This window comes from Penicillium taxi (assembly GCF_028828555.1).
Source record: "Penicillium taxi strain IBT 34144 chromosome Unknown utg000001l_segment0_segment0, whole genome shotgun sequence".
Lineage (NCBI taxonomy): Eukaryota > Fungi > Ascomycota > Eurotiomycetes > Eurotiales > Aspergillaceae > Penicillium > Penicillium taxi.
Window position 1 is genome coordinate 1,360,702 of NW_026643203.1, and position 21,790 is coordinate 1,382,491.

The following is a 21,790-nucleotide window of genomic DNA, read 5'->3' on the forward strand; positions in this document are numbered from 1 at the left end:
ATATTCGATCAGCAAATCCTAGAAATTGAGTTGTTGTCTAGAACACAAAAGCAGGTGAGGTACTAGTCTCGATGGAGAAAGCGAGTTGTTAGTATTTGACCCATGGCCAATATGTCGTTCTGGTAATTACTCATGTCTCTATTTTCAAGCATCACCGTTCCCATTAGCTCTAGAATATCTTCTTACAGTGATTCACATATAAGTATCTTGATAGCACCCATTAATGATGATAGAATATTAGATGACTTCGAAATTCCATATACCATCTATAGATGATCATGCTTATATTGAACTCCGGCGAGTATTTCCTTCAAAATAGATGCAACTTTAAAAAGATCTATACCGTCATGAGCAGCGGCAGCATTACTACGGAGATTATCTAGAACAATACAGCCACCACTGTCTATGACTGCGATATTCAGGCTATTTTCAATATATGTGCAACCATATGAGACGATCATAAGTATTTTTGATATATCTCTTCCTCTATGTCTACGAATATATTCCAAGCTATTTTTGAGCAGTATTTAGGTATCATCATTTCAGCTCTAGCCTACTTAATATGCTGTTTTCTTAGGTCTGACACGTAATTTCCATTTTTGATTTCAACGAGAATCTCTTCCTGTGAACTAGAGACTCTATTCGTACCCCCGACTACTTGACGATCTTACTTTTACGCTCATCTAAACCTACTCTATAAGCTCTATAAGAGTATGCTGGAATAAAATATACAGAATTCAAACGTGCACATAGCTGAAATCTGTTACATAGAAACTATATAGTTCAACGAGAGGAAAACTTCAGTGAGCGATAACATGAGACAGGGGTGTGGTTGAGATGAAGAAAAGTAGAAGTTGGAAGTCCTAGTTTACCACCCTACCAAAGCCCAGTTATTGGTCAGAAACCTGACTACCGTCTCGTGGTCATTCAATGAAGCCCAGTAGAGTGGTGTCCAGCCATCCTTATCAACGTCGGCTTGCTTATCAATCAGAAGCATGTCTATCGCCTCGTAGTCGTTCGATGAGGCTCAGTAGAGTAGTGTCCGTCCATCGATGCCGCTAACATTGACGTCTGCTCTCTACACGTCGGATTCAGTGACTAGTCACTACGCCCATAAATACCCCCGAAGAAAAGTGTACTGTACTGTTTTAAGGTGAAGCAACTAGTCATTATTGTCGTGCTGTAAGGCTTTTTTTTACCGCGTGATGACAGTCTAGAAGCATGACCTTCTTTTGACATAGGCCTATACTATGGCTCTTTTTGATACAAGCCAATCCATTGCCTCAGAGTTCCCGTTGAAGTCTCTCTACCACATCAAGGTGTCCTCCTTCCATCGCAGCATAGATTGCTGTTCCTCCAGGATAAAGTAAAAGGGCCACCCTAACATCAGCTTTCGCAGCCAGTAGTTCCTCCACCACATCAAGGTATCCTCCTCCTGCTGCAGCCTCGAGAGCCGTTAGTCCACCATGATGAGCAGGGGGCGCATCGGCATTAGCTTTCGCAGCCAGTAGTCTCTTCACCACATCAAGGTGTCCTCCTTCTGCAGCAGCCTGGAGTGCCGTTCGTCCAGAACTAACAGGGTGTGCATTGACATCAGCTCCCGCATCCAACAGTCTCTCCACCACATTAAGATGTCCTCCTGCTGCCGCAGCCTGAAGCGCTGTTTGTGCATGTATTTGGTCTGCATTGACATCAACTCCCGCGGTCAACAGTCTCTCCACCATATCAAGATGTCCTCCTGCTGCCGCATCCTGGAGCGCTGTTCGTCCAGAATGAGTAGGGTCTACATTGACCTCAGCTTTCGTAGTCAATGCTTCATTGAGGGATGTGGGACCATCTGATTGTTGACTTGTGAAAGATACGGCTTGGGCCATTTGGTCCGTAACTGTTGTAAGTACTGGCTTGTTCAAATAACTTGGTAGGCTTATAGCTTTTAGAGGAAGGCCGGAGATTTGCTTTCAGATATTAGAATGAGAGAAAACCTCATGGGCTCAGACATGCGGGGTTGAGCTTTCAGCTGTAAGATCTGACATAGCCACCTTGGGCACAGCCACAGCAAGGTTTATGTACTTTGGTCAGAGTTCAAAAAGGTACTTAGAATCTGGGGTAGAAGGCAGCACCCCTCATTGCAAACAACCTCGTCGTTCTCTCAGACGCAATCCCCACTCGATTTCCTTGATGTTCAAATATCAGATGGGGAGAGTTTTCTACTTTGGTCGATTTTCTTCCATGTCAGTCTCAGACTCGGACAAATAACGTAGATCGATCATGTCATTGACCGCCTGAAATACAGCGTTATCCTGGAGGCCGCTATAGGAATGCGACAATCCAACCTCCATCGAAATGGTGGGAATTGTGCTAGGAAGCTGTGACTATTGCATCTTTAAGATTTGATGAGAACCGTGATCCTTGTCATAAATCTGCCATTTTGAACAAGATCTAGTGCAGGGGTGATTGGTATCGATGGATTTAAAACGTGCAGCTTTTACCTAGTCAATATTGAAAAATTCAGCGAATCTACTTTGATCGCATGTACATCTTCAACCACCTATTTATGTAAGATAATGATCAACTGGTTTTGTTAAACACCGCTCAAATGTGACTTCATATATCTCTCAGATTCTCTACTATAAAAGGCATTCTCAGAAGACCCTTGGATCATTACAACATCCATGGAAGGTTTGAATCGGTTGAAAGAACATTCAAAAATGGTATTTTCAGACTTCGAAGAATCCAAACTTGAAACTCTTTCTGTAGTTCAAATCTGTTCAGGGTCAGAAAACTTATGCTTCCGCTAAATTACCAGCAGCACACTTAGTAGAATGAAATACTGAATTAGCCATGAAAAGCAAAGCAATGCAGAACAATGCTGATCAGCCAATGGAATCCAACGACTAGCAGTATTTGGGTAAATATATAGAAATCACTGCAAAGTGCACCTGGTATCATGTTTGGAGTATAGTCATCGATCGAAATGCTCATTTCTGTCTCATAAAAATCATCAACCCCTAGAAGTACGTGCCAATTGCTCATCTATTGATGATTGCGTTATTCGATTCTGGAACCAATCCCTGAAGTCAGGTTTGTAATATCTGGCAAATATAGGGACTCTCATCATCAGTACGGATATTCACATTTTCTGAAGCTCTCTCAAGTACACTAAACGGAGCACCAAAGGCACTCACTCGCTAGATACACAGTGTGGAAAAATCCACTTTGATAATTCACTCAGTCTTAGGCTCGGACTCGACAACAAGAACGTCATTTAATGATTTTAATCCAGCACCGGTACCGTCAAGCTGAACACATTGTCGGGATCAAAGCTCGTCTTCAATTCCCGTAACGCCTCCGCATGAGGCCCATACGCTTTTTTCAGTAGTTCCACCGATGATCTCGCTTGAGAAGAGTTATAAACCGACAGGTAAACCGTCGGCAGGACAATACTCCGGTCGGTTTTCTCAATGTCCTCAGACATCTGATGCGCCCACGCCACAGATTGATCTTCTCCTTCTTTATCCTTTGCGAAACCTAAAATCTCTAACATATAGTGTGGCTTGCGGGTCGCAAATACGGATAAGTGGCTTTGTGGCGCAGCTGATGGCCCGCGTAGCTGATGGACGGAATACATCGCACCAGGATCAGTCGGCATACACGCAAGATTACGCCCAATAGATTCAGCAACAGTTGGAGTGATGCGAGCGATATTGTGCGAGAAACCAGAGCCGTACATTGTCTCCTGGATGAGTGCACCGTTGGCAGCAAGCCATTCTGGGATTGTGGTACTGGTGACAGTATTCATGAGTATAGGAGCCAGGTCAGCAATCTTTGCGATCCATCGTTCACCTTCGGTGACATCAGAACCATTCCAGGCACATAGTGCGACAAAGGAGCGCCCGGCTGGGGTGTTGATGACGGCTTGTTGGATACCAAGTTGTGGGGGAAACCTCTAGATTCAAGAACTTGGTAGGCAGTGTTAAAGTCCATGAATGTTCGAGCAACATCAGAAGATTCATAGATCAAGGCTCCCGCAAGAAGCTAAAGAGTATTGAATAAGTATCAACTTGCGAGCGGGAAGCTGGAGCATACTTACACTAGTGAGAGGATAAATCTTGATGGTAAGATCAATAATTACTCCGAAAAGCCCTCCAGCTCCGCGGATCCCTTGCAGAATATCTTCATCGGCCGTTACGATATCTCCATTGGGATTAACGACTGTCGCGCTAATGATTTGGTCGACTCCCAGTCCCCAAGATGATGAAAAGGGTCCGTAGCCGCCGTATATAGCCCAACCGACATAGCCTACACTTGGGACTGATCCAATTGGTGTCGATAGACCTTCCGCCCATAGCTTGTTGGCAAGATCACCCTGCGGAACCCCGCCTTGGACCGTGGCAGACTTGCGATCTGCTGCAACAGTCACGCTGTTCAAGCCGCGCAGATCGATGAGTAATACATCGTTAACTAGAGTGAGACCCTCTAAGTTGTGGCCCCCAGAGCGTAAAGTGAATGGAATCGCATTGGCTTTGGCAAATCTGACAATTGCCGCGACTTCAGAGGGGGATGCTGGATGAACAACGGCCAGCGGTCTATCGCGGCGGGACTTGTTCCAGATATTGATTGCCGTGGAAAACTCAGCAGAAGAGGGAGGCGTAAATTTGATAGGGTATTCTTGAAAAAAGACCTCTAGCTTAGCTAAATTGGTGCTTGCCATGACTGAGATATTGGTGAATTGTAAATAGTTAGTGATGAGGGGGAAGTAAGTTCAAGTAACCGGGCCTTACATACGTTACATAAATTACACTTAATTTATGTAACGTATGTAAGGCCCGGTTAGTACCCGAGTTTTGGGATTTCACAGAATGATAAGAAGATCCACAGTACTGACACAAGTAGTTCAAATAAACACGTCGACATCTCCCCATATGGGAGGCCTAGGACGCCTTAAAGGAACAGCTGGACTCAGGTTAGACCTCAGAATATGCATGAACATCATACGACTTTACATTGATGAATAAGACACACTTTACGCCGTTCCTAACAAAATGTGACTCGTGCAATCATTGATCTACAAAAGAGTCTTAGCGTTGGGCTTAGAACAAAGTGAATATGTTTGTTATTGGTCAGGCCCATGTCGAGAGTAGTAGCTGAGTAGTCCGCACAGTCTAGTTAATCCAGTAGACTAAGAGATCTGATCCCGGCCTTTCTCAGTTTCAATATGGGGCAAATTTACTAAGCCAAGGATGCCAAGGGAAACACTGCCTCGTATTGAGCGGAATTCCAGAGCTGAGGAAAAACCAAGCAATCTCAACCTCTAAGATCTGCACTTGGGCTGACTTGGCTCTACCACCAGACTTGCTCTGGTCATGAATATTCTGTCGTCATTTGATGGTGATAGTGATCTGAGTAGCACCCTGAGCGTCGCTCATGAGTATGTTTTTATCGTGGATGAAGCGGGGCCCAGAATCTGACCAACCTGCCTTGATGGCGAAAGCCGGATGAGTCTGTGGATCGATCGAAAATAGCAAGTCTAGCTCTTTTTAGACAACGTGATCGGCTTCGATGTGTACTTGATCGTCGTACTAACTTGAGGTTACAGAAAATACCTTCAGCCTCCATCAACACATTCATAACTGCCCATCGCTGCATACGGAGATTAATTCACCTTGAATGCAAATCATAGACCTCGATCGACATACTTTAATTCAGAGTATAAGATTGACGATATTCTAAGTTTGACTACACTTTATCAGACCAAAGATATATCTCTTAGTTGATGACAGGGTTTGATTTACATGCAGGGGGAGAATCATGACGGCTTAAACGAGCAAAACGGAGAACATGGGAATTTCGAACAGGAAGATCAAAGAGGGGGAAATGTAGCAAATTGATATATTATCGATAAGATCGACATCAGAATTGATACGGAGAGGCTGATCTAGTGTGAATTAGGTCAGCGTGATTAAGATAAGAAGAGAGATTCCATGCTTCTTGCCCTCTGCTGTAGTATTTTGATACAAGTGTACACACTACTTTTCGCTTCACTTTCTCCCGAAAGCTCTTTTCATTAGCAGTGTTTTGGCTCTATTGTCATACTTATATCCTTGATCTCAGCGCCACGATCTAATAGAAGCTTTATAACTCTAGGATCACGCCAATAACTTGCACTTGCTGCATAGTAAAGAGGTGTGGAGCCATCGAAATCTCGCGCCATCACGTCAGCGCCACGGTCTAATAAGATCCTCATAGCTTCTTCATCCCCTCTTGCTGCTGCACGATGGAGGGGTGTACAGCCAGAACGACCCTGGGCCGCAATATCAGCGCCACGGTCTAATAATATCCCCATAACTTCATCATAACCACTTTCTGCTGCAAGATGAAGGGGGTTGTCGCCAAATTTGTTTCTGCCCATGACATTGGCGCCATCATCTAATAGCAGCTTTATAGCTTCTTCACTCCCATAGAATGCTGCGAGATGAAGAGGTGTCGAGTTACGATGATATTGGGCCATGACATCAGCGCCATTGTTTAATAGAAATTTTATAACTCTAGAATCACGCTGGACACTTGCATTTGCTGCAAAATGAAGGGGTGTGAATTTATCAGAATCTCGGGCCATCACAGCAGCACCACGAGATATTAGTATCCTTACAGCTTCTTCACCCCCATGTTTTGCTGCTTGATGAAGGGGAGTGCAGTTATCTTGAGCTCTGGCCATGACTTTGGCGCCATTATTGATAAGTAGGCTCATAACTTCTTCACTCCCATAAAATGCCGCGACGTGAAGAGGTGTGAAGTCTTTAGAATCTCGGGCCATCACATCAGCGCCCTTGGCTAATAGCAGCTCCATAATATCTTTACTCCTGTCATCTGATGCCATGTGATAGAGGATTGTCTCGCCCCTGTGTCTCGGGACATTACATCGGCACCGTGGTGTAAGAGGAGATCGATCATGGAATAAGTGGACTGGATGCTTAGATACATCGAACTCCGGGTATACCGTTGACATCCAGCCTTCTTAGCTAAGAAAGCTTCATTTTTCGCTGCAGGTAGCATACCATCTTTGCTTCTTTCCAGAAGTCTGCGAACGAGCTTTTTCCGACCTCATCTTACAGCCCATTCGAGAACAGATCCCTCACCAGGACAGATATGGGTTTGAGCTCTTTCGTGAAGATAATGATCAAGGATGGCGGCTAGCGATTGACAGGTAAGACAAAGATCAGACAGGTCTTTCGTATTCAATTGATGGGCTATCATAAGGGGGATCTCATTCGGAACCTTCAGAAAAGGAGCCATAGCTTGTAATTAGATCAAATGAGAAAGAGTTCGAGAAGGCTTTGAGATGGAAGAAAAAGATACAATTACCCAATTCCCCTTTACTGATTTTCCGGACATCATGGGTTGTGTCAAGTGAATTCTCCACTATGAGGCGGGATAATTAGCGTTGAGACGAGGCTGACACCGCCACCTGTACACCTGGGCAGAATTTGATTCATGAATCGTTTTTCAAGGCTAAACCATTCAGTGTTTGTAGACCTTTGAAAAGCTTCGTGATACTTCATTGGTTCCATGGTCGACAAGGAGCAAATCAGTGTTTTCCTTGGCTGCATCAAGGTCTATTTTCTGTACCTCAAATCTGCTTTGGGGTGAGCCTCGTCTTAGGGAAATTGGCGAGCTTAACAAATCAATTACCAACATCGTGTTTTCGTTGTACAGATTCATTGCAGTCCATCCGTGTTCACATCATGGGTTACTCAGCTGGAGACTTCCCAGGAGCAATTCTTATTCGTTTCGTGGGTTTACCTTGGTTAGAAGGAGGATTTGGTATGTGAAGGGCTAAAGCTGTTCTTAGATTCAGAACAAGCTAGGTATAAGCTGCCAGGTGTCTAAAATTCTAAAAGAAACATGAGGGGATCGATAACGATCATAAACAAAATATTCTCAGTAGAGTTTTTGTGTACAGAAACCCAATCGGCAGAATTAGATATACAACTTTCTACATAATCCATTGCTGGGCTTCAGCCCGTTACATTCATCTTCCCTCCTCGAAGTTTCCCTTTTTTGATTCCAGTATCTCTAACTCTTCCACTGTGCGTCATCTACACGAAGCACAAGGACCTAGAATAAGTCTAGCTATTCATCTTTATCTCGAGTAGTCAATAGTTAGTAATGATTTGGCTGACTTCATATTTATACTCATGATGGAGTTGCTGGGAAAGTTATAAGAAGTAAAGAATTTCACTATACATAATCAAGAAATATTGATTATCCTGGGGTCTATTTTATCTTGATTACGCGAAACCATGATTTCCTACAATGCCATGTATAATCATGGCGATTCCATCGTCCCCTCCTCCCGGAGTTTACGCCATATCGGATATTTTGTAAGCCGTTTTCGGATATAATTGCCCTCCATGTTAGGTCTGAGTCTCAATAGCTCTCCGTGCGTGGTTCTATAAAAGTATCTCATTTCCCTCCTACTTATAGTTTCTTTGGAAGCTATGGTAGATCAATTCATAGAGATGAAAATTAAATCTTTCTACTCAATATTAATACACACCTTGCCCAGATGTTCACATGCCAGGTAGCTATAAGCCTCTTTAACTTGGTCTAGCGGGAATACGCTGTCAACTACCGGACGGAGCGTGTCTATATTAGCCTCGATTGCTCGAATCATCTCTTCCATCTGAAGTCGGCTACCAACCCATATACCCCGTGCAGTGAACAGGTTCACCCAGCAGTCCAGCAAATGAGGCATCTTAATATCCTGACCAGCAGATCCAACAGACTCGACAACACACAGAAGACCATCAAGCTTCAGACTAGCGATGCTCTGTTCTAAAGTTGAAGGACCTCCAATCTCCACAGCAAGGTCAGCGCCAACTTTCCCGGTCAATTATTTGGCTATAGCCCCCCGTTTTGGAGTAGCTCGGTAGATAATAACATGATCTGCGCCCAAATTCTCAAGAAATTTCGCTTTTTCTCTTGTGCTAGTAGTGGCAATGACCCTAGCACCGACAGATTTGGCGAATTGGACTGCAAATAGACTCACTCCTCCAGTTCCTTGGGTGATAACACATTGGCCTACTGTGATCCTTTTATCAGACAGACCGAAAGGGGCGTTTCAGGCTATTAATCCGGCACAGCTGAGCGTGGATGCTTCAACGAAACTCAATCCTTGGGGCATTGCGACTAGCCATTGCTCATCAAATGCCCCGATAGGTCTTAGGGTGCCGTCGATGGAGCCGCCAAGCCCGGATTTGGCTGTCCGGGCATCGATTGATCCTGCTAGATGTTGCTGTTGGATGATAGTGACCACATGATCCCCTGGCTGGAATCGAGTGACATGCTTTACAATGGCTACAACAGTGCCTGCACCGTCTGAACCGGGAAAAACACCGGGTTTGAGATCAAATGTGTATTTTTCTTGAGATATGAGAAGGTCACGAAACTAACCATGGATTATTGTGAGCAACTGACATACCCTAAAGGAAAGAGATTATGGGAGTATAGGTCAACTTACATTTAAAGACGTACCGTGGACTTCAGAGGTGAGAAACTACTTGAATAGACAGAAAATTTTGAGTATCGTACTTTTGACTAAAACTTGGTTGTCGTCTAGCTGAGGAATGGGTTTCTCGCTATATCTCAAGGAGAGTACACCATTCTCCTCTGCGATATTCCACTGCTTCGCATTTGTGAAAACTGCGTCCATTGCTTTCGGGATGATTTATCACTGGAGTCACCTTTCAAATATGAAGCCCCGAAAATAGCCGCAGAATATAAATATAAATTTTGTTTTTGTTTTCAAATCATTATGAACAATCGCTATATGCGGGCAGGGAGAAGTTGGCGCCATTAACCAATGCTGGAATTGGATAGGTGCCTCTAAGAACTCAGGGAGAAAACTCGGGGTCATAAAGGTCCAAGTCGGACTTGGCAAAGTAATCACCTTGCTCATAGAGACTGAGAGAGTTCCCCTTGGCTGGCTTTGATTTTGTCGCGTCTGGAAGCTTGTAGAGAGCTCTGATGTAAGTCGGTGTCGTATTGTATTCACAATTACGACGGTCCTCTGAAAGCGACAATATCTTGGGAGGAGATGAATAGCGGCTCCTAGTGGACGATTTAGCTTCAATATTTGGCTTGACGTGGACCAAGTTGGATGCTCTCTTACCTGTCTACGGTTTTTCAGGTCTGGAGTCAACTTGACCCAGCTCGAATACTAGAAGTGCTTGAATGCTCGTGCTCATACAATTCGGGAATGAAGAATATTTCTACTTCATGCGTATATCAAAAGCTAGTCAGCCCTTATTGTCTGAGTGAGCGACTCAAGACCGATAAATACCAGAAGAGACAAGCCATTCTCGAATTAAGTCGACAGCTTTTTCAGAGGGGGGAATATCACACAAAGTATTAGACTTGTTAAATAGCTAGTATGTTATTATAACTCTTCTACCAATAGAATAACATGATATGGCATGTGGTTAGTTTATAATAACTTCATCAGTTAGGTTGATTATGATAGGAAGACTGATTCCTAATGGGGAAAGAAAAGAGACTCTGGAAAAATTGGACTTTTGACCTATTGTAATTGGCATCTAGATAGTAGCTCAGCTTTCCAATCTTACCTGTGAGCTCCCAGGGCTTTCATAAAAGAGGCGGCTATAAGATTTAGTACATCCATCCATTAATGGTTATAGTGACGAGGTACTTCAATGTTCACAATTATTTTCATAAAAACGCAATATAACGATACATTTTTCCAGAGTCCATTTAATGCCCTAATATTTTTATCTATTGATCAAAAAATCACGTTTTGACTAAGCGATCAAAGAGGATTTCTTTATCGTTTTGACGACAGGCGCCTCTTTGCGGCCAGCAGTACCAGCAATGGTAGCCATACTCTCATCGAGAACCCGAGAGCCAGATGTGACATAAACACTTGGATCTTGGGCGTCACCATCTTCAGCCTCATCCTTCGCTACATCAACCGCGGGAATTTCAAACACGTCGTTGCGAGAGTCCGCACACATTTTCAGCACATCTTCCAATGCTTTCTCAACGGCCGATGCACGCTCACGCATGCCGCGCCGCAGTAGGGCATCAACAAGCGCCTCTGCCTCGTTAACAGTCGAGTTGACTCGCTCAATAAGTCGCCTGATACTATTGACGAGATATTCCTCTTCGTAGACGGTGCCCTTCTTACCACGAGCACGTTTGCGCTCCTCCTTTCGGCGTGTGCGTGATGTCTGCCACGTGTTCCCTGTCTTCCCGGTTTTTCCAGTGTTGCCAGTATACCGGGTAAACATGGTACGACCAGCCAGGGTTGTGGCATCAGTAGGAGCCAGCGACACGTTATCAGGGATATCAACACCGCCTTCACCGCCCGTTGGGTCGCCTCCGTAAAAGGCCAATGGGTCTGCAGCACGCAACTGGCGGAGTTCATGAACTCGAGGCACCTGGGCATTGAGTTGAGACTTGCAGTCAGCAAGGAGGTCAGTCATCGAGCCCATTGCCTCTGCCAGACCATTGTCAACAATTTCTTCGACCAGGTTCTGCTTTCCATTGAGCGTCAGCAGGCGGGCAGCATCGGCAAATTTCGAGCCCCGACATAACAGCCTTGCAGCTGTGACGATATCACGCAGGTGCTCTGCGTAGATGATTGCGGCCGAGACATAGTCACGATCCTCATCAACAAGGGTTGCGGCCAGATCGTTGATATGTGCAAGTAAGTCCTCTTGCGACAAAGAAGCCATCATGGCACAGTACAAAGACTCTCGCCACATATGAGCCAGATTGTATGCTTTGTAGGCTTCAATGTATAACGCAAGGGACTCATAAGCAATTGCCGCCTCTTTGTGCTTCGATTCACCTTGAAGATAGTCTGCGTAGAGATGGGTAATTGCTCGTTGTTGCTCGGGCTGGTATTTGTAAATCTCAAGTGCCTCCTTGTACAGGACATGCTTAGTAACATAGGTTTGGATCTCATCATGAGCACCAAGAGTGAATAGATGCTTCAAAGCCTTGGTAAATCGGGAAAGATGATTGTCAATTTCGAATTGACGTCGACCTTCAGGCATTTGTTCCAATTTGCGGAGGAATGGAAGATATTCTCGTGGGTCCTAGTAATTTATTAGTAGAGGGACAGTCCAAAAGGCTAAATAGAAGAATTACCATCTGTGCTTGCTGGGCTACCAGCAGAGTGAGTTCAAGGTCATAGAGTCCCAGTGCATGTGAGTAGAGACGATTAGAATCAGTCAAGAAGTACATGTGTTGAATAGCATCATCGGCTTGATCGGGGGTTCGAACTTATATTCCAGTTGATTAGCAACCAAATAAGCACAAATTTTCAAATATTGGATGCTTACCTCGAAGCTCAGCAACAAGTCCCAGACCCGCCTCTAGGTCAGGTGGGGACTTGCAGACATGCGCGGTAATCAAATTTTGTAGATTGGTTTCCACACGACTTTGCAGAACTCCCAAGAAAGCATCACAGATCGCGTTGACCTTGCTTGTCCTCGTTACTGGCTTAGTCAAAGTTTGGTTGGGCTTATTCGGCTGAGCAACAGCCGACTCGTTGGTGGATATCTTAAGAGTATCCTTATACAAAGTTTGCGAAACGTCATCCTCGCTGAAATGATATTAGCAGAGCACCAAAGAAGTAAATTTGTTTCTTACCTGAGGCGAGAAAGAAAGTCATCGATAAATTCGACCTTCTTCACCTGTTCGATGAATAGTTCAATGTTCTCCATGAATTGTTGTGGCGCATAGTCATGAAGAATGTTCATGTCTACCATCTGGCTGCGACAAGCGAGGAAGGCGGACCGATATCTCTTCAAGTCAATAAAAGTACGAATTCCCGCCAGCACCAGGGCTCGAGGGTAAATAATCTCAAGGTTACCTCGAGAGGCCTGGAGAACAACGGCAAAAACAGATGGCATCACCGATACCAACTTTGATCCACGCTCGATACTTCTGCATCTCTCGTCGGTTTCTGGAGCATCTTCAGGGACCTCCATGTCTAGAGTACCATTTAGCTTCGGTGACGTAGGATATAATATGCTGCTAGACCATACCTTCAGCGCGGTTTAAATGCACAAATTTCAACAAGTGCTGCGAAGTAGTAAAAATAAGATGGGCGGAGGTCACCGAAAACGAAGTACAGTTTCTCGCAAGAATTCGCCTGTTGACATATAATGTGCCGGATCTCGCCATGGTGATTAGTATCCGCTACAGAAGTTAGTGTTGTGGATTCAGGTTTGAGAAATCAGGTCAAAATACCTCATCATTTGAAATCGAAACAGCACAAGCCCAGTGTGTGTCGGCAGTGGGACACTCGGTCCAAGGAGAAATCGCAATTTCATCTTCATCAGCAGAATCGATGCTTGAGTAAGTAGCAGGTTGACCAGGTAGGCACGTGTGTGAGAACCAGAGAGCTTGTTGCCCAATTCCGGAGAAAATCGAAGACAGTTGCTCAGACTCCGTGGATTGATATACAACACGCGTCAAACGGGTCTCCAAAGTGGTTCTTTCGATACAGCTGGAATTTGGCCCACTGCTTTTGAGAACATATACCTCATTATCGTTCACGAACGCAATTTGTCTGGGCCGACACATGGTTGATTCTGAAAGAGGATAGCTAGACTCAATGAGTGGCATTCCAACTGGACGGCTCTTCAAGGACCACAAAAAGACTGAAAATCTATTGTCCATCAAAACGGCAATTCGAGACCCGGACTTACTGAACGCCACGTCAATGACGTTAGAGTCCAGCGTGAGTTCATTGTGTGCCATTGGGGGCGGCACTCCAGCAAATCGCAATGGGGTGAGTTTCAAATTCTCTGCTCAGCTAGGTTAAAATTCTGATTCAATTGCTAGTGCGACAGAAAGAATACTCACTTCCATCGATCACAGCAACTGCACCGACATCTTCCGGAATGACAGTAGAGCCATGGTTGATATCAAAGGCATAATCCACGTCCAGAATGGAGCCTTTTCGTAAAAATCAGTCAGCTTAATCACATATTATATGCTCTGTAATTCGATTACCTGAAGCTCCGACAACAAATCGCCAGGCTTTCTCCTGGTGCCATTGAAGGGAGAATGGGAGCAAGGAATCAGTATCGACCTCTATCGGAATCTCTTGTTTCAGATAGTAGTGATAGTTGCCGGTGGTCCAAAGCTGAATTCTGTCTCTAAATCGAACCGCCAGTATAGTAGAGTCGATGTTCCACGAAAGTTGAATGTACGAGGCCCAGGTGGTTCGCTCCTCTTCAGTCAGACGTAGTGTGAACTGCCCATGGCGCAAGCCGTTTCGCTCGAAGAAAACAACATCGATACGTTCTTCCATTCGCTGGATTCCTGCAATGAGGTTTCCAGACGGGCGCCAGCTGATGGCACCTTCAAGTCCGTCCACTGGCTCACTCACGCTGTCCAATGTACCCTCTCGCGAATAAACTCTTATGACACGACGATGTTCTTCATCAAGTGTGTTCACTGCGACATAGGCACCATCACCTCGCCAGCTAATTTTAGTGCCGGCATCATCATAAGTACTCAGCTTGCCTTGGTCGACTTTCTCCGGTACTGTTGGGTCTCGAAGGGCTTTAGCTCTCTTTCCTTGGAACTGGGTTTCCCTTTTACCCCATCCAACTGACACATGCTGCGAGGCCTGCAAATCTGCCTGGGTGAAGGTAATTTCAGCCACATTCTCAAACTCCCTTGTCATGTACAAGAAAGTCCTGGCTCTAGTGGTGATTGCCAGAAGTTCCTCATCTGGGGACCACGCAGCAGCGGTGATGCCCACATCGACTGATCCCAGGATCTCAATCTTGTCCTCTCCAGGGAGAGGCTCCTCGCGGACAATCACAATATCACCACCCTCCAATACAAGAATTGCCGTTAGGTTATCTGCAAAGTAATGCAGAGAGAGCACTCTATCGCATAACAAGTCCGGTAAGGGAGAAGGGGCATCCCACGATGCGATACAATCAAATGCATCAGGGCTCAGAGGGTTGGCGGAAGTAACCTCGGGGCGCTTCCTGCGCAGCTCGATGACTGGACTGTTCTCTGAAGGGCCAAAGGTGCACACAATGGAATCAGATGATGTATCCCAAGCAGTGGCAGTCAAAGGAAGACCACCCTGGAGATGAGTCTCTTGGAGACGAATATTCCTCAAGTTACGCATCTTTCTTAATGGGTATTAGTCTTTTGTGTATTAAAATCTTTTTTACCCCGCCATGGAACCCGAAAACGGTAATTGTATAGAGCCAAGATAATTGAAAAATGAGATAAACGTCAGGGACTGACAATTTGGCTCGTCAAAGACAAAACGACCGAGGTTGGTTGTTCCTCTGGAGGTGGAGGTGGCTCGGAGTGATTTTGTATCAAAATGCAGAATTTAAGATTTTGATGTTCCACAGCCGCTCAGCCAATGACTTCATCCATATTTCAAGTAGTAACTAATGCTTACAGTACCTACAGTACCTACAGTACCTACAACGCTACGAATTGAGTCTAGCAATAAGGAACGATTGTTATTCTCTAGCTTTGTACATGATATCCAATTGGCTCGAGGCCCAATTCAAATGTCCGCCACGAGCGCGTTCACACTGCCGTTAGGAGGAAATTTATGCGGACCACGCTTATTTGGTCTTGTAGGTTTGCCAAACTAGGAAATGAATTGTTAGAGTTGTATGATAATTTTAATTGAGAGCCAAGCGCAAACGTACCAGCAATGCCGAAGGGGGCACCGAAACCGACAGCTGAGAGAAATTGTTAGCTTATCCCTGTATTACTGAGCTCGGGATACATTTCCACTAACCCATGTATGACCAGTATCTCACGGCGAAGTACTTGGTTTTGGGGTTGAAGGGAATGTTGGAACGAGGGCCCTCAGCGTAATGGTAAGGGCTGGCGAACTGAGCGCGAGAGGTGGAGAAGCCACGACGGGCAGCGGCGCGGATAGCGGAAGAAGCGAACATCTTTGAGAGAATATTAGAGTGAGGATTATACTAGTATAACAGTGTTTGTACAAACAACCCACCTTGAGGTAAAGAGGGGAGAGAATGGGCAATCGGAAATAGACGGACGGTTCCTTAAACATCTTGAGAGATGGGCTGATTTCAGATCACGGGATATATCACGTGATTTAACTGCAGGTTTGACCGCCTTCCGAGTTCAATTTTGCCAATCGTAATTTCAAAAAAAAAGTCCAGGTCTTTGTATCTCCGACTCTTTATCCGCCAATTTTAACACGGTTCGAGTGTTGAAGATGGACGATCTTTTTGACGTATTTGATGCCCAGCCGGCCGACGCTGTGGCTCAACAGGATAGCGAAGCCCGTCGCGTCAAAAAAGACAAGAAAAAAAGAACAAGAAGCGTCAATCCGATACCTTGAAATCCGATGACGCGAAACCAGTTCAAGGCCAACTCGACATCTCAACAGATAACCTTGAAGTCGAAACAAACCAAATCCCCGATAACGATATTGATCAACCCTTTAAGAAACGCCCTCGTCTTGAAGATGCACCTGTCCCAGTCGTCGCAGACACTTTCGAATCTGCGCAAGAACGCGAGCTTGCAGTTCCAGAAGGTTCCTCGAGCATGAAGGTATCATCTCAATTGCGCCATCAAACGGCAGTTCCTCCGGGATATGATTACATTCCTATTTCAACCTACACGCCAAAGAGCGAGCCCGCGAAAACATACTCATTCCCCCTCGACCCTTTCCAGCAATTGGCCGTTAATGCCATTGAGAGAAACGAAAGTGTGTTGGTGTCAGCCCATACCAGTGCTGGAAAGACCGTTTGCGCAGAATACGCTATTGCGCAAAGCTTGAAAGAAGGTCAAAGAGTTATTTATACCAGTCCAATCAAGGCGCTGAGTAACCAAAAGTATCGTGAATTCGCTGCTGAGTTTGGTGATGTTGGACTGATGACCGGTGATGTGACCATCAACCCCACTGCTGGCTGCCTTGTAATGACCACTGAGATTCTCCGATCCATGCTGTATCGTGGTTCTGAGATCACACGTGAGGTTCAATGGGTTATCTTTGATGAAGTTCACTACCTGCGCGACAAGTCTCGTGGTGTTGTTTGGGAGGAGACTCTTATTCTTTTGCCCAACAAAGTTCGTTACGTCTTTCTGTCTGCCACCATTCCCAACGCCATGCAGTTCGCCGAGTGGATTTGCAAAATACACGAACAGCCAGTTCACGTTGTCTATACCGATTACCGACCAACTCCTCTACAGCACTACCTCTTTCCAAATGGCTCTGACGGTCTTCGCCTCATTGTTGATGAGACCGGTCTATTCCGCGAAAAGAACTTCCAGGAAGCAATGCATGCCATCAAGACGAAGGCGGGCGATGGTTCAGGAGATGCCTTGGTAAAATTCGGCAAAAAGGGTACCGTGAACAAGGGTGGACAGAAAGGTACCAGTGATATTCAGAAGCTTGTCAAGTTGATGATCACCAAGAACCACGACCCGTTGATCGTCTTCAGCTTTAGCAAGAGGGACTGTGAAAAGCATGCTGTTGAATTGAGAGGCATGTCTTTCAACGATGATTCGGAAAAGGAGCAAGTGAGTAAGGTTTTCGACCACGCCCTTGAAATGCTTTCACCGGAAGATCGGAAGCTTCCCCAGGTCGGTAATATTCTGCCTCTCCTGCGAAGAGGTATCGGCGTTCACCATTCTGGTTTACTGCCAATTCTCAAAGAGATTATCGAAATTCTCTTCCAAGAACATCTTATTAAAGTCCTTTTCGCTACCGAGACATTTTCTATCGGCCTTAACATGCCCGCAAAGACTGTTATTTTCACTAACGTTCGAAAATGGGATGGTTCTGGGGAGCGCTGGCTCACTTCGTCCGAGTTCATTCAGATGTCTGGCCGAGCTGGTCGACGAGGTCTCGACGACCGCGGTATTGTGATCATGATGGTTGGCGTGGAGATGGATCCTAAGGTTGCTAAAGAGATTCTGCGTGGCGAACAAGATTCATTGAACTCAGCCTTTCACCTTGGCTATAACATGGTTCTTAACCTGATGCGTGTGGAGGTAATTTCTCCAGAATACATGCTTGAGAAATGTTTCAAGCACTTCCAAGAGACCGCCAGTGTCTCAGCTCTGGAGATAGAGTACCAGGAGTTGAGTGCCAAGAAAGACGACATCAAAATTGTAGATGAAGGACTCGTTCGTGAATACTACGACTATCGGAAGCAATTGGACAAGTACCGCGCAGATATTCGTTCTGTCATCACTCATCCGAACTTCTGTCTGCAATTTCTGCAGATCGGCCGCTTAGTTCATATCAAACACAAAGATCAGGACTTCGGATGGGGGATGGTTGTGCGCGCCCACGAACGAAAAATCTCCAACAAGTACAAGAAAGCGAATTTGAATACCGAGGAGTCTGAGTCCCAATGGTTCGTTGATGTGCTTTTGGAACTTGCCCACGGGCCTGATATCGGCACCAAGACTCACCAGGAAATGCCTCCCGGTTTGCAGCCGAGCAAGGAAGGAGAGAATGGTCGGGTTGAACTAGTTCCCGTCATGTTGAGCTGCATTGAAAACATCTCAGGAATCCGCATCCAACCCCCTTCGACCAATTTTGTTCCATCTTCCGCACGTGAGGATGCATTCAAAGTCTTGCTCGTGGCCCGGAACCGTTTCCCAGACGGCTTCCCCGTTTTGGACCCCATCCAACACATGAATATCACGGATCCGGGTTTCAAAGACACGATCCGAGTAGGTTCTTTCAGCCAATCAATACCAAGTTTTAACGTATTTACGCTAACCGTAAAACAGAAAACCGAGATTCTCGAATCTAAACTTTTCCAGTCCCCATTAATCAACCGGGAAGATTTGCCTCAGCTTTATGACCAATATGTGAGCAAGATAAATTTGGGCGATGAAATGAAAACCATCAAAAAGAAGATATCCGACGTCAGTGCCATGCTGGAGCATGCCGAGCTTAAGAATCGCAAACGTGTGTTGCGTCGTCTGGGATTCATCAACGATGCAGATGTTATCCAGTTAAAAGGTCGCGTTGCCTGTGAGATCAGCGCTGGTGACGAATTGATGTTGAGTGAATTGTTGTTCAGAGGTTTCTTCAACACTCTTACTCCTGAGGTAACTGCAGCTGTCCTGAGCGTATTCGTTTTCGAGGAACAAGTCAAGCAGGCGGACCCCATCAACAATGAACAGCTGTCAAAACCTCTGAAGGAGATTCAATTGCGTGCTCGAGAAATCGCCAAGGTCTCGCAGGAATGTAAGATGGACCTGAACGAGCAAGCTTACGTTGAGGGCTTCCATTGGGAGCTTATGGAGGTCGTGTTTGAGTGGGCAAATGGCAAGAGCTTTTTGGAAATCTGGTAGGTCCCATTAGTATCGTATGTTACTGAATTACAACTAATGATCAACAGCCAAATGACCCAGGTCTTTGAGGGCAGCTTGATCCGTGTCTTCCGTCGACTTGAGGAGTGTATGCGTCAAATGGCTCAGGCGTCCAAGGTTATGGGCAGTGATGAGCTAGAGAGCAAGTTTGAGACTGCGCTGGGCAAAGTGCGTCGTGATATTGTGTCAGCTCAATCTTTGTATTTGTAGGGACATTCAAGGCCGTGAGCAGTGATGAGTTAGAGAGCAAATTGGAGACTGCACTTGGTAAAGTGGATCGCGACATTGCATCGGAAGGAATGGGATTGTATATTTTAGATGGCTAAAATGAAATGATCCATGAATGCCTCTAATGAGCTTTCTAATGATGGACATTTGAGTTGTTTCATGAAGTATAAGATTTTTACTGTATGTTAGTCATGTCGTAGTGGTGCCCGAGCGTCGTCTGGTCTGAAGTGTACCTAATATCACTGTTCTTCGTAATTTTTGTCAATTTGCCTAGAGTTTCTCATTTGTATTATTTTATTCATTTCAATCTCTTTCTCATCATTTTCTTCTTCCTCCAAGGATATCTTTGTCTGTCACATCGAGGAGTTACCTTGACCTAGAACCGCGGCGCAGGTTGCCTCCTGCAACGTCCAAGGTTTTTCTCCACCGCTCCACCGCTTCTCTTGCTTCTTTGCACCTCCTCTCCACCTCACCCTATTGGGCGCATTTTTCTGTTTCCTTTCTCCTTTCTCCTTTCTCCTTTATACCCTTGAGTTCCTCATCCCTTGAACTGTTATAATTATTGCCATCCGGCTGTCAACATGAATAGTCTGGTGGCCACGCCTCCTGTCCCGCCCCATTTCTACGAGAACCCTCGATTCTCTCCTTCCCGTCTGAGTACGGTCCCCCGTCTTTGATCTTTTTGATCCTCAAAAAACGTTCTACTGACCCAGCTTTTGCAGTGTCGACGCCTTCTTCCAACCGAAAGCGGAAAGCTGATGATGATGGCAACGACCATGATGCACGCATGTCTGCTTCTCCCCCAAGCTCACCCGCCTTCACTTCTCGCCAGCTCCCTGGCTTCCGGAATATAAAGCGTACTCGACCAAATGTCTCTGGTAGAGCTCTTCCCCTGCCTCGTCTGCTTGAGACACTTGATACCGATGCCCTGCGGACCATTGTTCGAACAATGTGCGAGCGCCACCCCCAGCTCTCAGATGAAGTGTTGCACACTTCTCCACGACCCAGCGTTTCGTCAACTCTCCAAGTACTTCGAAACTACCAGGCGGCCCTTCAGTCGGCCTTTCCTCTGGGCAACAATACCGAGTCCGATTACGCCTACAATCGAGTTCGGCAGCCACTTACGAACCTCCTCGATGCCTTGAGTGAATTTACTCCGAACTTTCTTCCTCCAATCGAATCTCAACCGTCAATCTCGCTCAGCTACTTGGACGAAGCGACTGACATCATCCATGCCTTGCCTCGCTGGAATACACTGAGGAATAACATTGAGCGGGACTCAGCCTACGACGAGATTTGCAAGGCCTGGATCCTGGTGATCCGAGAAGCTGCAAAGCGTGGAGGTGGTATTCAGCTACAATACGGAGGCTGGGATCAGAAGTTGGCCAAGCACAACCAAACTTCCGGGGGAAGCTTCAGGCTGCGGTCAATGAGCTCGGCTCAAGCTTGGGGTGGATGAACGGTCCTGACTCATCTGCCCACAGCTCTGGTGTTAATGACTTGGGCTCTATACGAGACCAGCTCCTTTCGGGAACCTATGGCCTGGGCACGCCCGTCAGAGTTGGACCATGGTGAAGATGACAAAAAAGCAACTCAACACAGATACATGATGACTATACCTCGCATTTATTACGCAACTCATCCTCAATCTCCGGATTGACTCCGCCGTGAGCTCCACCGACGCACAATTTCCCACGTATGCCACGATCACGATACCTCCTGCATGACCTTTAGAGATTCCACACGGTCGGCGTTTACACTATGCAATTGCGAATCACCAATCACTTTTTTTCTCGATCACTTTCCACGTTAGTTTAATGGAAGATGAGTGTACCCTACAACAAGTTTGGGTTGTTTCACAAGTACTCGGTACACTACCTTCCATTGCTGTCCGCCTTTCTCTTGCAATCTTACTTTTGGTATTGTCTTGTTCCATTTTTCATCCATCTTATCATCTCAATTATCTACATGGTCCAATTCGAACTCTTTGTCTAAATTATTTTTGATGTCATTTGTTATCTCATCACAATCTCGGACGGCGTGTTTTCCTTTCTTGTCCTTTGTTTCCTTTATGGCGCTTCTCGGAGTCGTGTACATTCCCTCTTTTCAGTCTTTCTTCTCCTTTTGTCCCGTCTTTTTCATTGGACTTGTTCGATCTTGCATCTCTGTT

General features: G+C 45.6%; 7 protein-coding genes across 7 annotated transcripts; 1 reads left to right on the plus strand and 6 right to left on the minus strand.

Moving 5' to 3' along the window:
• Positions 1-1,283: 1,283 nt before the first annotated feature.
• N7495_000502 (ankyrin repeat domain-containing protein) lies at positions 1,284-1,874 on the minus strand (the record flags this gene model as incomplete). Its single annotated transcript, XM_057203172.1, has 1 exon — positions 1,284-1,874. One exon carries the CDS (start codon positions 1,872-1,874, stop codon positions 1,284-1,286), a length of 591 nt encoding a protein of 196 aa, XP_057067245.1.
• A 1,400-nt stretch (positions 1,875-3,274) lies between these two features.
• N7495_000503 (FAD-binding oxidoreductase) lies at positions 3,275-4,711 on the minus strand (the record flags this gene model as incomplete). The annotated part of the gene is made up of 2 exons (XM_057203173.1): positions 3,275-3,946; positions 4,091-4,711. 2 exons carry the CDS (start codon positions 4,709-4,711, stop codon positions 3,275-3,277), a joined length of 1,293 nt encoding a protein of 430 aa, XP_057067246.1.
• A 1,353-nt stretch (positions 4,712-6,064) lies between these two features.
• On the minus strand, positions 6,065-6,877 carry N7495_000504 (ankyrin repeat domain-containing protein; the record flags this gene model as incomplete). Its single annotated transcript, XM_057203174.1, has 1 exon — positions 6,065-6,877. The coding sequence occupies one exon, from the start codon at positions 6,875-6,877 to the stop codon at positions 6,065-6,067; it is 813 nt and encodes a 270-aa protein (XP_057067247.1).
• Positions 6,878-8,536: 1,659 nt separating this feature from the next.
• On the minus strand, positions 8,537-9,712 carry N7495_000505 (zinc-dependent alcohol dehydrogenase family protein; the record flags this gene model as incomplete). Its single annotated transcript, XM_057203175.1, has 5 exons — positions 8,537-8,857; positions 8,942-9,084; positions 9,142-9,448; positions 9,521-9,540; positions 9,592-9,712. 5 exons carry the CDS (start codon positions 9,710-9,712, stop codon positions 8,537-8,539), a joined length of 912 nt encoding a protein of 303 aa, XP_057067248.1.
• Positions 9,713-10,817: 1,105 nt separating this feature from the next.
• On the minus strand, positions 10,818-15,184 carry N7495_000506 (Elongator subunit IKI3; the record flags this gene model as incomplete). The annotated part of the gene is made up of 8 exons (XM_057203176.1): positions 10,818-12,119; positions 12,172-12,305; positions 12,366-12,628; positions 12,676-13,018; positions 13,074-13,227; positions 13,279-13,838; positions 13,897-13,989; positions 14,047-15,184. 8 exons carry the CDS (start codon positions 15,182-15,184, stop codon positions 10,818-10,820), a joined length of 3,987 nt encoding a protein of 1,328 aa, XP_057067249.1.
• A 457-nt stretch (positions 15,185-15,641) lies between these two features.
• Positions 15,642-15,980, minus strand: N7495_000507 (cytochrome c oxidase VIIc family protein; the record flags this gene model as incomplete). Its single annotated transcript, XM_057203177.1, has 3 exons — positions 15,642-15,667; positions 15,729-15,761; positions 15,821-15,980. 3 exons carry the CDS (start codon positions 15,978-15,980, stop codon positions 15,642-15,644), a joined length of 219 nt encoding a protein of 72 aa, XP_057067250.1.
• A 290-nt stretch (positions 15,981-16,270) lies between these two features.
• N7495_000508 (ATP-dependent RNA helicase MTR4) lies at positions 16,271-19,602 on the plus strand (the record flags this gene model as incomplete). Its single annotated transcript, XM_057203178.1, has 4 exons — positions 16,271-16,315; positions 16,369-18,744; positions 18,805-19,370; positions 19,422-19,602. The coding sequence occupies 4 exons, from the start codon at positions 16,271-16,273 to the stop codon at positions 19,600-19,602; spliced, it is 3,168 nt and encodes a 1,055-aa protein (XP_057067251.1).
• Positions 19,603-21,790: the final 2,188 nt, after the last annotated feature.